The sequence below is a fragment of the Stigmatopora nigra genome, chromosome 15, assembly GCF_051989575.1.
Source record: "Stigmatopora nigra isolate UIUO_SnigA chromosome 15, RoL_Snig_1.1, whole genome shotgun sequence".
Classification (NCBI taxonomy): domain Eukaryota; kingdom Metazoa; phylum Chordata; class Actinopteri; order Syngnathiformes; family Syngnathidae; genus Stigmatopora; species Stigmatopora nigra.
The window spans coordinates 1,336,951-1,351,218 of record NC_135522.1 but is presented as its reverse complement, the minus strand read 5'-3'; the positions used below and the strand labels follow the sequence as shown (position 1 = coordinate 1,351,218).

Here is a 14,268-nt window from a genome sequence, read left to right as displayed (position 1 = left end):
GAACATTGAAACTAAATAACAGTGTTAGTTCATAAATTAACTTTTTTTTCAATGTTAGTATCCCAATTAAAACCGACTTAGATGGCTATCACTGCCAATGGTAGTGAACGAGTTAATTTCGATTACTGCCTGAAGAAAAAATCAATATGTCACGATAAATCTGGGGCTGACGTGTTCGATCTTCTGAACAACAACACGCATGACATTGACTGATCTACCCTCCCCAAATGTAGACCCTTCATTCGTTTAAAACTGCTTTATAAAAGGGAAATCCTGCATAAATATGTTTGTAATAAATGAATACATCTGTAAGGCCAACTGCCCATAAACTCACTTTTCACAGCTAATAATTACTATTACTAAAGACAATATAAATTGAATTACCCTATAATAAATTATAGTTAAACATTATATCCTCCGTTTTATTCCACTGAGTAAAGAACTCATTCTTTAAGTTAGTTTTTAACAGTGTTTCACAGCTTGTTTTAGTTTATTATATATTATTACGTCTTAACATCGTTAAGAATACTTTTCTGTATTGCAGCACCACCATGCGTTCTGGAGTAGTGGTGCAACATGATCACAAAACGATTTACTCAAATAATTGCTGGCAAAAACTCTAGTGCCCAAGTTCTATATTAAAAATTAAAATTCATGCATGAATGGGATATAATTTATTTTTCTTTTTTAGATCATCGTCGTTCATGAGACGTCATCAACATGCGCAAGGACACAACACATCGAGTGTTGCGCAAGCGCACTGCTTCGTGGGGTTACTGTCTCTTTAAGATTCTGAGGAGGTGTGGAAGCACGTGGGCCAATCGTGCACCCCCCCAACCCCCAACTCTTACGAATGCGGCGTGTGTGACATTGTGCATCTTGTCAGGACACATTTTCAACTCTAAAGTGAAGCCATTTATCTTATTTTGTTTATTTTCTGTTTTGATTTCACTCACAGGCTTTATCAGACAAGACTGTGGGGTTTAAACCTGGGAAAAAAAGTTGGCAAGTGTGCACTCTTTGCATGATGTACACGATTACCAGAGGTCCTAGCAAACTGGTCACCCAGCGTCGAACAGGTAAGTATGAAAAAGATCGAAACATTTGTTAAAATAAGTGAAATATTGATCGTTTGTTGTATTTTAGGACCTACGCAACCGCTCGACAACAAAATAAACGACTTCAAACACAAGCAGACGACCTGGAGTTTGCCCGAGTAAGTGATGCGTTCACTGACACCTTGAAAAACACGAGACTATTTTTTTTAGGTATGTCTGGAGTTATTAATGAGTCACCAATAAATAGTGTTTAGCTTACAAACCTTTGTTAACACATTCACACACTCCCACGTCAAATATATGAAACACTGCTATTTAAATTCATTTATTGTCTAATTTCGATGTTTTAAGAATGATTTTTTTCCAAATTTGTTTATTACGGAGTATATACACTACATTGAACTACACTCCAAACTGCAAATAACGTCATTTGGAGAATTTACACAACCTTTGTTGCCCTACTTGAGTGTTGTGTTTGTGTGACCTTGCTAAATGGGACACATGGCTGTCCACTCAGTTGTTGCTTGTTTTGACCGTGCCCCTTTTGTCTCGCCTTTAGTCACGCCGCACCCAAGATTGTTTTTAACCGGGCCAACGGAAAGAAGCACCAGCAGCCCGCAGAACGCCAGCAGGACGGCGAGTCCACGGCGGCCCACGAGGACAACGTAAAGTTTGTGTACGAAGGTGCGTTTCTCGTCTTTCCGGTCGGCCTTTAAAATAACAGCCACGCGCGCGTTTGTGTTTTGTATCGCCACAATCTTGAGTCACCCACAACGGGGCGTCACCCCTCGCAGCTGCTGCCGTTATGATAGCCGTTAAAAACCCCGCCTGATAGAAATACTGCGCTTTTGTCTTACACTTGTGGTCTGAAATGACCCCCCCCCCCACTTCCAAAAGACTAACCTTGCGCAACAAGTAGTTTCCCCCTCCCCCGAATGACTTTGGTTGAAAGTCATAAGTCGCCAGGGTTAAAAATCAACACCGGTTTGGTTAACGCACGCTTTTAAGGGACTTGTTTCTATCGCAAGGCCTTACTGTAGTATGTCGTTTTTAAGATAAAAAAGCCTTACTATACCTTGTCGTTTTTAAGAGAAAAGGCCTTTTTTAAGATACGTTTTTTAAGATAAAAGATAAGTTTTTAAAATAAAAAGCCTTACTATACTATGTCGTTTTTAAAGATAAAAAGCCTTACTATACTATGTCGTTTTTAAGAGAAAAAGCCTTTTTTAAGATAAGTTTAAAAAAAAAAACCTTACTATACTATGTCGTTTTTAAGACAAAAAGCCTTAATATACTATGTCGTTTTTTTTGCGAATAAATGCCTTACTATACTGTCGTTTTTTGCGCGTAAAAGCCTTACTATACTATGTCATTTTTTGTGAATAAAAGCCTTACTATACTATGTCGTTTTTTGACAAAAAAAAGCCTTACTATACTATGTCGTTTTTTGGCGATAAAAAGCCTTACTATACTATGTCGTTTTTTGACAAAAAAAAGCCTTACTATACTATGTCGTTTTTTTGCGAAAAAAAGCCTTACTATACTATGTCGTTTTTTGACGAAAAAAGCCTTACTATACTATGTCGTTTTTTGACGAAAAAAGCCTTACTATACTATGTCGTTTTTTGACAAAAAAAGCCTTACTATACTATGTCGTTTTTTGACGATAAAAGCCTTACTATACTATGTCGTTTTTTGAGAAAAAAAGCCTTACTATACTATGTCGTTTTTTGACGAAAAAAAAGCCTTACTATACTATGTCGTTTTTTGAGGAAAAAAGCCTTACTATACTATGTCGTTTTTGGCGATAAAAAGCCTTACTATACTATGTCGTTTTTTTTGCAAAAAAAAGCCTTACTATACTATGTCGTTTTTTTGCGAAAAAAAGCCTTACTATACTATGTCGTTTTTTTGCGAAAAAAGCCTTACTATACTATGTCGTTTTTTGACAAAAAAGCCTTACTATACTATGTTGTTTTTTTGCGAAAAAAAAGCCTTACTATACTATGTCGTTTTTTGACGAAAAAAGCCTTACTATACTATGTCGTTTTTGGCGATAAAAAGCCTTACTATACTATGTTGTTTTTTTGCGAAAAAAAGCCTTACTATACTATGTCGTTTTTTGACGAAAAAAGCCTTACTATACTATGTCGTTTTTGGCGATAAAAAGCCTTACTATACTATGTCGTTTTTTTGCGAAAAAAAGCCTTACTATACTATGTCGTTTTTGGCGATAAAAAGCCTTACTATACTATGTCGTTTTTTGAGAAAAAAAGCCTTACTATACTATGTCGTTTTTTGAGAAAAAAAGCCTTACTATACTATGTCGTTTTTTGACAAAAAAAGCCTTACTATACTATGTCGTTTTTTTGCGAAAAAAAGCCTTACTATACTATGTCGTTTTTTGAGAAAAAAAGCCTTACTATACTATGTCGTTTTTTGACAAAAAAAGCCTTACTATACTAGGTCGTTTTTTTGCGAAAAAAAGCCTTACTATACTATGTCGTTTTTTGACGAAAAAAGCCTTACTATACTATGTCGTTTTTTGACGAAAAAAGCCTTACTATACTATGTTGTTTTTTTGCGAAAAAAAGCCTTACTATACTATGTCGTTTTTTGAGAAAAAAAGCCTTACTATACTATGTTGTTTTTTGACAAAAAAAGCCTTACTATACTATGTCGTTTTTTTGCGAAAAAAAGCCTTACTATACTATGTCGTTTTTTGGCGATAAAAAGCCTTACTATACTATGTCGTTTTTTGAGAAAAAAAGCCTTACTATACTATGTCGTTTTTTGAGAAAAAAAGCCTTACTATACTATGTCGTTTTTTGACAAAAAAGCCTTACTATACTATGTTGTTTTTTTGCGAAAAAAAGCCTTACTATACTATGTCGTTTTTTGACGAAAAAAGCCTTACTATACTATGTCGTTTTTGGCGATAAAAAGCCTTACTATACTATGTCGTTTTTTTGCGAAAAAAAGCCTTACTATACTATGTCGTTTTTGGCGATAAAAAGCCTTACTATACTATGTCGTTTTTTGAGAAAAAAAGCCTTACTATACTATGTCGTTTTTTGACAAAAAAGCCTTACTATACTATGTTGTTTTTTTGCGAAAAAAAAGCCTTACTATACTATGTCGTTTTTTGACGAAAAAAGCCTTACTATACTATGTCGTTTTTGGCGATAAAAAGCCTTACTATACTATGTTGTTTTTTTGCGAAAAAAAGCCTTACTATACTATGTCGTTTTTTGACGAAAAAAGCCTTACTATACTATGTCGTTTTTGGCGATAAAAAGCCTTACTATACTATGTCGTTTTTTTGCGAAAAAAAGCCTTACTATACTATGTCGTTTTTGGCGATAAAAAGCCTTACTATACTATGTCGTTTTTTGAGAAAAAAAGCCTTACTATACTATGTCGTTTTTTGAGAAAAAAAGCCTTACTATACTATGTCGTTTTTTGACAAAAAAAGCCTTACTATACTATGTCGTTTTTTTGCGAAAAAAAGCCTTACTATACTATGTCGTTTTTTGAGAAAAAAAGCCTTACTATACTATGTCGTTTTTTGACAAAAAAAGCCTTACTATACTAGGTCGTTTTTTTGCGAAAAAAAGCCTTACTATACTATGTCGTTTTTTGACGAAAAAAGCCTTACTATACTATGTCGTTTTTTGACGAAAAAAGCCTTACTATACTATGTTGTTTTTTTGCGAAAAAAAGCCTTACTATACTATGTCGTTTTTTGAGAAAAAAAGCCTTACTATACTATGTTGTTTTTTGACAAAAAAAGCCTTACTATACTATGTCGTTTTTTTGCGAAAAAAAGCCTTACTATACTATGTCGTTTTTTGGCGATAAAAAGCCTTACTATACTATGTCGTTTTTTGAGAAAAAAAGCCTTACTATACTATGTCGTTTTTTGAGAAAAAAAGCCTTACTATACTATGTCGTTTTTTGACAAAAAAGCCTTACTATACTATGTTGTTTTTTTGCGAAAAAAAGCCTTACTATACTATGTCGTTTTTTGACGAAAAAAGCCTTACTATACTATGTCGTTTTTGGCGATAAAAAGCCTTACTATACTATGTCGTTTTTTTGCGAAAAAAAGCCTTACTATACTATGTCGTTTTTGGCGATAAAAAGCCTTACTATACTATGTCGTTTTTTGAGAAAAAAAGCCTTACTATACTATGTCGTTTTTTGACAAAAAAGCCTTACTATACTATGTTGTTTTTTTGCGAAAAAAAAGCCTTACTATACTATGTCGTTTTTTGACGAAAAAAGCCTTACTATACTATGTCGTTTTTGGCGATAAAAAGCCTTACTATACTATGTCGTTTTTTTGCGAAAAAAAGCCTTACTATACTATGTCGTTTTTTGAGAAAAAAAGCCTTACTATACTATGTTGTTTTTGAAGACAAAAAGCCTTACTATACTATGTCGTTTTTGACACAAAAAGCCTTACTATACTATGTCGTTTTTTACGAAAAAAAAGCCTTACTATACTATGTCGTTTTTTGACAAAAAAAGCCTTACTATACTATGTCGTTTTTTGACAAAAAAAGCCTTACTATACTATGTCGTTTTTTGAGAAAAAAAGCCTTACTATACTGTCGTTTTTTGACAAAAAAAGCCTTACTATACTATGTCGTTTTTTAACGAAAAAAAGCCTTACTATACTATGTCGTTTTTTGACAAAAAAAGCCTTACTATACTATGTCGTTTTTTGACAAAAAAAAGCCTTACTATACTATGTCGTTTTTTTGCGAAAAAAAGCCTTACTATACTATGTCGTTTTTTGAGAAAAAAAGCCTTAACAAAAATGACATAGTATAGTAAGGCTTTTTTTCGTAAAAAACGACATAGTATAGTAAGGCCTTTTATCGCCAAAAACGACATAGTATAGTAAGGCTTTTTTTCGTAAAAAACGACATAGTATAGTAAGGCTTTTTTTCGTAAAAAAAACGACATAGTATAGTAAGGCTTTTTTTGTCAAAAAACGACATAGTATAGCAAGACTTTTTTTCGTCAAAAAACGACATAGTATAGTAAGGCTTTTTTTCGTTAAAAAACGACATAGTATAGTAAGGCTTTTTTTCTCAAAAAACGACATAGTATAGTAAGGCTTTTTTTGTCAAAAAACGACATAGTATAGCAAGGCTTTTTTTCGTCAAAAAACGACATAGTATAGTAAGGCTTTTTTTTCGTCAAAAAACGACATAGTATAGTAAGGCTTTTTTCGTCAAAAAACGACATAGTATAGTAAGGCTTTTTTTCTCAAAAAACGACATAGTATAGTAAGGCTTTTTATCGCCAAAAACGACATAGTATAGTAAGGCTTTTTTTCGCAAAAAAACGACATAGTATAGTATGGCTTTTTTTCGCAAAAAAACGACATAGTATAGTAAGGCTTTTTTTCGCAAAAAAACGACATAGTATAGTAAGGCTTTTTTTTCCGTAAAAAAACGACATAGTATAGTAAGGCTTTTTGTGTCAAAAACGACATAGTATAGTAAGGCTTTTTGTCTTCAAAAACGACATAGTATAGTAAGGCTTTTTGAAGACAAAAAGCCTTATCATATGCCTTGCGATGTCTTTGTGCAGCCTGGCAGGAGGTGGTTCAACACGAGCAGACGAAGGTCCAACTCCCAGATGACGAGACCAACGGCTTGACTGTCCACTACAAAGACGACGAGGCTCCCAGCTCTCACATGGACGGTTAGTGTCTTTTCTCATCTATCATCAGTAACACTTAGCTTAGTGAAATAACTACACAATCATATAAAGAAGGACAAAAGTCAAAGATGACACTTCAAATTGTGTTTACTTAAAACAAGCAACAAACGAACCGTCATGAAAATGTGCACTAAACAGGTAAAAGTTTGGTTTTGCTGTAATTACAGGTGCTACTCAAAGTATAGGATCTCATGTCCTAGTTGGGCCTTACGACGAACTACCCAGAAAACACCCAATCACTTCTGATCTGCGAAGGTAAGCAGGACTGGTTAGTACTTGGATGGAAGAGTACTTAGGCCTACCAAGTACTGAAAGCTCTTATGTTACCAAGCATAATTCTACTTGGTAACATAAGAGCTTACAGTACTTGGTAGGCGCAAGTAGTCTTCCATCCAAGTACTAACCAGGCCTGCTTACCTTCGGAGATTAGACATGATTGGGTGTTTTCAGGGTAGTTGGTTGTAAGACACAACTAGGACATGAAATCCCATATTTTGAGTAACACCTGTAATTACAGCAAAACCAGACTTTTACCTGTTTAAGTGCACATTTACCATTAAATGTGTACATGGACTTGACTCTTCTTTCTTCATGTTCTCTTCAGACTTTGTACCCATCGATCTGGACGAGTGGTGGGCCCAGCGCTTCCTGGCCAACATAGACAAACTATCCTGAAGACGTCACCAGTTCTTCAACCAAGACGGAAAGAGTCCCTTTGGCGTCATCGCGGCGTCTGTCGTGGCCAACGCTTGAGCTGCCGGTCGGCTCCTGACGTGAACACTGGAGGACTTTACTTGTATCCTGTTATGTTTTGGAGTAAATAATCTGTCTTTTTCAGCAATCTGCAGTCTTTCTCTGTATTATCTTCCAAAACAACACAATACAGCGCCACAAAAGTCAATGTGAAGACTATCCCGTAGTGCAGGGGTGGTCAACTCCCATCCCGGAGAACCACTCTCGTAACGCTTTGTTTTCCACATCTCTCTCCTCTACTCCACCTGAATCAAATGGTCAACTTATCAGCAAGTTGTCCATAAGATTTAAGTGTGGTAGAAGGGGGAGATGTGGAAAACAAAGTGCTACGCTAGCGGCTCACCAGGACCAGAGTCCGCCATCCCTTGCTGTAGTCCAAGACTTGTTCTCAGTGCTTTTCCAGTGCTTTGGTCAGCAGGTCGTTGAGCCGGGAAATCATCGGTCGAGGATCGTCGTTCAGTCCCGCCGCGATCATGGCGTTGTCGTAAATCTAACGAGAGAAGAAATGACTTTAACTTTACATGGTCTACTTTTGAACACATAAAAGCATTACTTACTATACATGGTCTATGTTATTCTTTCTACATATACAATGTTCACATTACCTGTTCAAGTAGTAGCGTGGCCAGTTGGTTGTCCGAGTCTTTGAGCTGGTATAACTTCTTGATCAGGGTGTGCCTAAGATGGTGGCAGAAGGAAGGTACAATGGTTAAACTGGGACAATTCTACTTTTCCATTGTGATATTCATGCTCACTCACCCAGAGTTGATCTCCAAAGTAGGCTGTAGTATTTGAGCTCTCTCCTCAACGCTGCGAGCCATCTGCTGAGTCCGTAGGAAGTGGCGTGCGGCGCCCATCTCCAGCACCGTGATCATGGCGGGGTGCGTGTCCAAGCGTGGAGTCAGCTGAAAGTCAAAGTTCAGTTATTAGTCGTAGCGCTCTGTTGGGAAGGTCATTTTCGTGCTTACCTTGACGTTGGTGATGCGGGAGCCCAGGGCGTTCTTCATCCACGCCGTTAGGTCGTCGGCTTGCTCCTGCGTGAGCCGTTGGTCGGCTGAAAAATAAGGAAATACAGTTAGGATGAGAGGATGAAAACATGGATGAAAGTGTGACTCACCAGGTGTGCCATCTTCAAACTTGTCCTCCTTGTAGTGGTCCACAACGATGTCCGTCTCCACGGAGATGAGCTTCTTCTTGTCAAACTCCCTCAAGTGAAGTAAGGTCAGTTCGTCAAACTGCTCGTAGCAAAACAGCACCTAACGGGAGAAACGGGGTAGATTAACATAGTCATTTAATGAGGACAGCCAATGTGTTTGTTAGTTAAGGAATAAAAATGGGTGTTACCTCCATGTCTTTCTTCTTCATGGCCTCAAAGTAAGGCGAGTGTTCGGCCAGGTGGCGGTTGGGGGCGCACAGGTAGTAGATGTTACGCGTACCCGCCTTCATGCGAGCGGAGTAGTCTGCCAGATTGGTCAGCTGACCCGCTGGAAGTGCTGATGACTCGTAGCGGAGGAGTTTGGAGATGTCCTCCTACGGTGGGTGGACGGTGTTAGCGACAAGGAGGCGAGGAGGACGGGTAATCGGACGTTTGGTCGCCAGTCAAATGGTGACAGAGAATTTACTGTTGAAACCAGCTCACAAAATTATATTCATGAGAGTTTAATATCCAAGTACTGTTGAAAACAGTACTTGGATATTTGGATATTCAACTCTCGTGAGTATAATTTTGAGAGCTGGTTTCAACAGTAAACTGTCATTATGTCAAATGTCCGGGTGACCAAACGTCCGGATGTGGAGGATGGCTTACCTTGACATCTTGCTCATGACAGGTGACGATGCCCTCTCGCATGAAGAGGCCAAAGTCCTCAAAGAATTTGTTGTACTTCTCCGGCTCCTTCTTGCTTTGGTCCAGGAGGAAGCGGATTAGCTTTTGTTGGAGGACCTCGCGGAGTTTTCTGCAAAAAAAAATATAAAAAAGAGGTTAGATGCATGTGTAACTATTGAATAGTTGTAGCAGATTAGTCAAAATAGAGCTAAAAAGAAGAAAAAAATACACTAAACAACAAAAATCTAATTCAAAAAATTTAAAACATTAGCTAAATGCTAATTGCTAAATGCTAATTTTTACAAATTTTGCGATAACTATTAAATAGTTAGAGCAAAATTTGTCAAAATAGAGCTAAAGAGAAGAAAAAAATACACTAAATAACAAAAATATAGGTCATAAATCTCAGAAAATAAAAAAAACATTAGCTAAATGCTCGCACAAAATGGAAGACACACTAAGTTTAACTACTCTACAGTTTGTAGATGTAAAAATCTTAAAAAATAATGATTATTTTTGGGGTCAAATCACCCAGGTCTAAAGTAGACGAAATAAAAAAAATGAAAATGACGAGTGTCTTTGCGACAGTACCTGATGAGGGCGCTCTCCTGCAACAGCTCTCGACTCAAATTGAGCGGGATGTCCTCGCTGTCCACCACGCCTCGAAGGAAGCGAAGCCACTTGGGTAGGATGTCGGTAGCCTTGGCGCTGATCAGGACCTTCCTGCTGTACAGCGCCACGCCGGAGCCCATTTCCCGGCTTACGTCGAACATGGAAGGCTTCTACGGGTACAAAAAAGACAAAAAAGTGTCAAAAAAACGGTCGCCGACCCTCTCGACGGGAAAGTCCCCACCGATTCGGGGACGTAGAAGAGACTGCGGATGTTGAGCGGGGCGTCGGCACGGTAGTGTAGCGTGTAGCGCGGTTTGTCGTACGTCTGCGCCACGTAGCGGTAAAATTCCTCGTGTTGCCAGTCGCTGATTTCTTTGGGTTCCATGGTCCAAAGGGCCTGGACAAAAAGAAAGAAGGAAGCGCCATTCATTTCAAAAGTATTACAACCTCAATAAACTCAATATGGCTGTGTGGTGAATTAGAATCAACAGAAAAAAATCATTGTAATATCCTGTTTTTTGGGTGATTTTTTTTCAGTGTGGGAACAAAGGAATTTGTATTTAGTTCATTTCTATGGAAAAAGTTTATTTAAGATACAAGGAAATTGACATACGAGATGGATCCTGGAATTTATTGATTTATTTTAAGGTAGTAAGGGTTAGGATCAGATTAGGGTTAGGACAAAATTCTAGGGTTAGTTTAGGGTTAGGACAAAATTCTAGGGTTAGGACAAAATACTAGGGTTAGATTAGGGTTAGGAAAAAAAATTCTAGGGTTAGACTTGGGTAAGGACAAAATACTAGGGTTAGGACAAAATTCTAGGGTTAGATTAGGGATTGGGCCAAGGGTTAGAGTTATGGTTAGGACAAAATTCTAGGGTTAGATTAGGGGTTAGGCCAACATACATCGAAAACAATCAAAAATAATCAGGTAAAAAAATATTTCTCTATCAAAATCTATTCAAAATATCATCTCAGAATGAATATAGGAGTTTTCCATACTAATAATATTTACACTGTGTTAACCTATTTTTTGTCAAAATCTATCTCTACATACATTGAAAACATTTTTAAAACATAATTAAAATATTCTGAAGAAAACAGTATAAAAATGGTGCTCTTTTTACCTGTAGGGTGTTGAGCCTGCGACCATTCAGAAAGACAGGGAAGCTGACAAAGTTGCTGTACTTGGTCACCACCTCTGAAAAATGCACAGAACCAAATTGTATAAAAACAGGACAGAAGGCTGGACGGTCATTCATACCTTTGACTCTGTCCTCAGAGGCAAACTCTTTGCAGTCATCCTTGAGGTACAACACTATCTTCGTCCCCGGTTGGACACCACTGGCTTGGGCTACCTCAAAGACCCCCGAGCTGAAAGACATATCCAAAAGCTTTAACTCAAAATTGCTTCACATTTTTGGACTGAGGGCAAACGTACCCGTCGGAAGACCACTTGTATCCGGGTGTATCGGCTTCGGCCGACTGCGAGTAGACGTCCACGCGGTCGGCGACCATGAAGGCCGAGTAGAAACCCACGCCAAACTGACCGATGATGGAGCTGCTGGCCTCTGCTTGGTTCTGTAGTGCATCCAAAAAAGCCTGTGGACATTGTGGATGAGGATGATAATAGTTGAGGACAGGGGTAGATAGAATGCCGATCCGTTTTGGAAAAAAGAGGAATGGCTACCTTTGAACCCGAGCGGGCGATGGTTCCCAAGTTAGCAACAAGCTCTTCTTGGTTCATCCCTACTCCTGTATCCTGTAAAAAATAAAATAAAAAACTGTCATGATGATGTTCAACAGGTGGCAATGTTTCCCGGAAACTGAAAAAAAAAATAGATATAATATTTAGAATTTTTTTAAATTGGATGAAAAGCCCTAAATAGTCTGTTTTTATGAATTTAAAACAATGTTTGTTTGAGCGTTTTATTTGCTTAGTAATGAAACATTTTCTTTTAATCTTGTTTTTCATTTCAAATGGAAACTAAGTATTTTTTGTAATTGTGTTAGATTTTACAAAATGATTTTTGAAATAAAAAACAAAAAAATTGATTAAAAAATTGCAATGATTGATTTAGAAAGGAAAAAATAAGGAAATATAATACTACATCTATAATCTTCTTTTGAATTTGATCCAAAAACAGAAAGTTGGCATGATTTACTCACTCGGACCGCAAAAAAATGATCCAGCGGACCAAATTTGGCCCCCGGGCCTCCACTTTCACACCATAAGGGGGCTCTCAATTGAGGATTTTTTTTATAAATTACTTTATTGTGAAAAGAACATATCTTAAAATGTTCCACAATATATAAATTGTTAATACCTCTATTTCTAATGACCAAAAATAGCCACTTGCCCTCTAAAGGGATTAAAGGTCTACATTTAAAATGGCAATCTGTTGTAAGAACTCACCATTGAAAGGCTTTAACACACTTGGAACTTTAAATAGACTTTTTAAAGGCACACTAAGTTGTCCGAATATTAATTGTGGTCCTACCTGGATGGTGAAGGTGCCCTTGGTGGCGTCTGTCTGTAAATGGATCTCCATTGGAGCCGTTTGTCCACCTCCGGTCATCAATTTATGCCGTAGTTTCTCCAGAGCGTCACTGCCATTGGAGATGAGCTCCCTGATGAACACCTAAAATAAACAAAAATCAAAATAAGATGCATTGATGTGTCTGATGTACAACCTTGACCTACAAAAGACCAGTTACAAAACATATCTTACCTCTTTCTCAGAGTAAAGAGACCTGGCGACAATGTCCAAAAGTTTCTTGGTCTCTGCTTGAAATTCATGTTTGGAGAAGCTGCCTGAATGAATGACAAGAGTGGATTTTTTAATCACTTTAAATGACCACGGACATGTCAATTCTAGTACCGTCCACGCTCTCAGAATCGTTGATTATTGTATGCAAAGCCTCTTCCTCGGGCTCCTTTTCAGGCTCTTTCTCCGCTTCCTGCGTGCTGTAGTATGACTGTGGGTTAAACCGAGGAAACTTCTGCTGAAGACCCAAAATTTTGGTGCGACTTCTTGATAATCGCTGTGTTTCAAGTTGTTGGTCTGGAAAATAAACAGCCAACAAATATAAAATCGATATAGACAGTGTAAAAAAATGATGTTCATAACTGTAAATGTCAGTGGAAAAGTGAAGGCTATATGCTTAATTCAAAATAATATAACAGTAAAAGGAGAATGCTAAATATCTACACTACTAGTTACACTATTGATTGACAGCTCTGCACAACTAACACAAAATATCACGTGACAGGATAAAAGTCGGGAAATACAAAACTAAATTGTTGATGTTATATTATGAATTAATCTGTGCAAAACAAAATAGAGCATGTTTTATTATCCCTTAGCTAATGAATAGGCATGATTTGAATGAGATTTGAGTGAAATAATGACAACAAATTCGTTCGATCTTTACATGGATATTTTACCGTAAAGCCCCTGTATTGAATGTAATATCTACACAAAAAAGTCAATGATAAAACTGTTGGTAATATATTACCTATATATACAGAGAAAATATAGGATTGTTAGAAAACTAAAGTCGATGCTACGAAGTCGATGCTACGATGTTATGAAGTCGATGCTACGAAGTTACGAAGTCGATGCTACGATGTTACAAAGTCGATGCTAAGATATTACGAAGTCGATGCTACGATGTAACGAAGTCGATGTTACGAAGTCGATGATACGATGTTACGAAGTCGATGCTTCGAAGTCGATGCTACGATGTTACGAAGTCGATGCTACGATGTTACGAAGTCGATGCTACGATGTAACGAAGTCGATGTTACGAAGACGATGCTACGATGTCGATGCTTCGAAGTCGATGCTACGATGTTACGAAATCGATGCTACGAAGTGGATGCTACGATGTTAGCCCGGCTAGCATACACTTACCCCGTGTCAAGGATCGTAGGACACAACCGCTCAGGCCTCGTACGCATGGCGGTAGTAACCTCCGGGTGTTTCTGGTGGATAATGATGGAATACCGAATCGAGACAAAGCGAGGAATTGGGACATATTGACGGGAAAAGACAACAACTTGGGGAGCGACTCACGCAACACGCGCACGGTCGTCGTTACAGATGTCGCGCATGCGCCGAATGATATTCGCGGTGGAAGGACCCTGAGGGGTCCTCAGTTGAAAGGTGTCCACTATACCGCCTGATCAGAAATATAGTCAAAGTACGGTAATAATACAAAAATATTAACACATTTGTTTCAATCAAATGGCCGTGAATTTTACATTATGTAATACGTT

The 14,268-nt window shown here is 37.7% G+C and overlaps 2 protein-coding genes across 4 annotated transcripts in view; one reads left to right on the top strand and one right to left on the bottom strand.

The window, feature by feature from the left end:
• Positions 1-7,638, top strand: part of LOC144208261 (MAPK regulated corepressor interacting protein 2-like) — a 31,694-nt gene extending 24,056 nt beyond the window's left edge. For 2 of the 3 annotated variants that reach the window (XM_077734011.1, XM_077734012.1), the window contains exons 3-8: positions 692-860; positions 959-1,079; positions 1,147-1,216; positions 1,618-1,742; positions 6,666-6,779; positions 7,402-7,638. In XM_077734011.1, the coding sequence (XP_077590137.1) occupies positions 1,025-1,079; positions 1,147-1,216; positions 1,618-1,742; positions 6,666-6,779; positions 7,402-7,472 (435 nt within the window). In that variant the 5' untranslated portion in view covers positions 692-860; positions 959-1,024 and the 3' untranslated portion in view covers positions 7,473-7,638. The remainder of the gene's footprint in view (positions 1-691; positions 861-958; positions 1,080-1,146; positions 1,217-1,617; positions 1,743-6,665; positions 6,780-7,401) is intronic. The other variant, XM_077734013.1, reaches the window with a different exon arrangement.
• On the bottom strand, positions 7,347-14,122 carry trap1 (TNF receptor-associated protein 1). Its single transcript, XM_077734009.1, has 17 exons — positions 13,904-14,122; positions 12,869-13,051; positions 12,719-12,801; positions 12,488-12,628; positions 11,677-11,748; positions 11,428-11,588; positions 11,251-11,360; positions 11,114-11,187; positions 10,229-10,384; positions 9,967-10,157; positions 9,358-9,505; positions 8,895-9,080; positions 8,668-8,806; positions 8,519-8,604; positions 8,310-8,455; positions 8,156-8,228; positions 7,347-8,040 (listed from the first exon to the last, which is right to left on the bottom strand). Exons 1-17 carry the CDS (start codon positions 14,025-14,027, stop codon positions 7,939-7,941), a joined length of 2,175 nt encoding a protein of 724 aa, XP_077590135.1. The 5' UTR covers positions 14,028-14,122; the 3' UTR covers positions 7,347-7,938.
• Positions 14,123-14,268: the final 146 nt, after the last annotated feature.

Coding starts and splice junctions, on each gene's coding strand:
- trap1 (XM_077734009.1), bottom strand. CDS start 14,027: ATGTCCCAATTCCTCGCTTTGTCTCGATTCGGTATTCCATCATTATCC. Junction 10,385..11,113: donor GCAGGCTCAACACCCTACAG/GTAAAAAGAGCA, acceptor CTTTTTGTCCAG/GCCCTTTGGACCATGGAACC. Junction 8,456..8,518: donor CCCGCATCACCAACGTCAAG/GTAAGCACGAAA, acceptor TTTGACTTTCAG/CTGACTCCACGCTTGGACAC.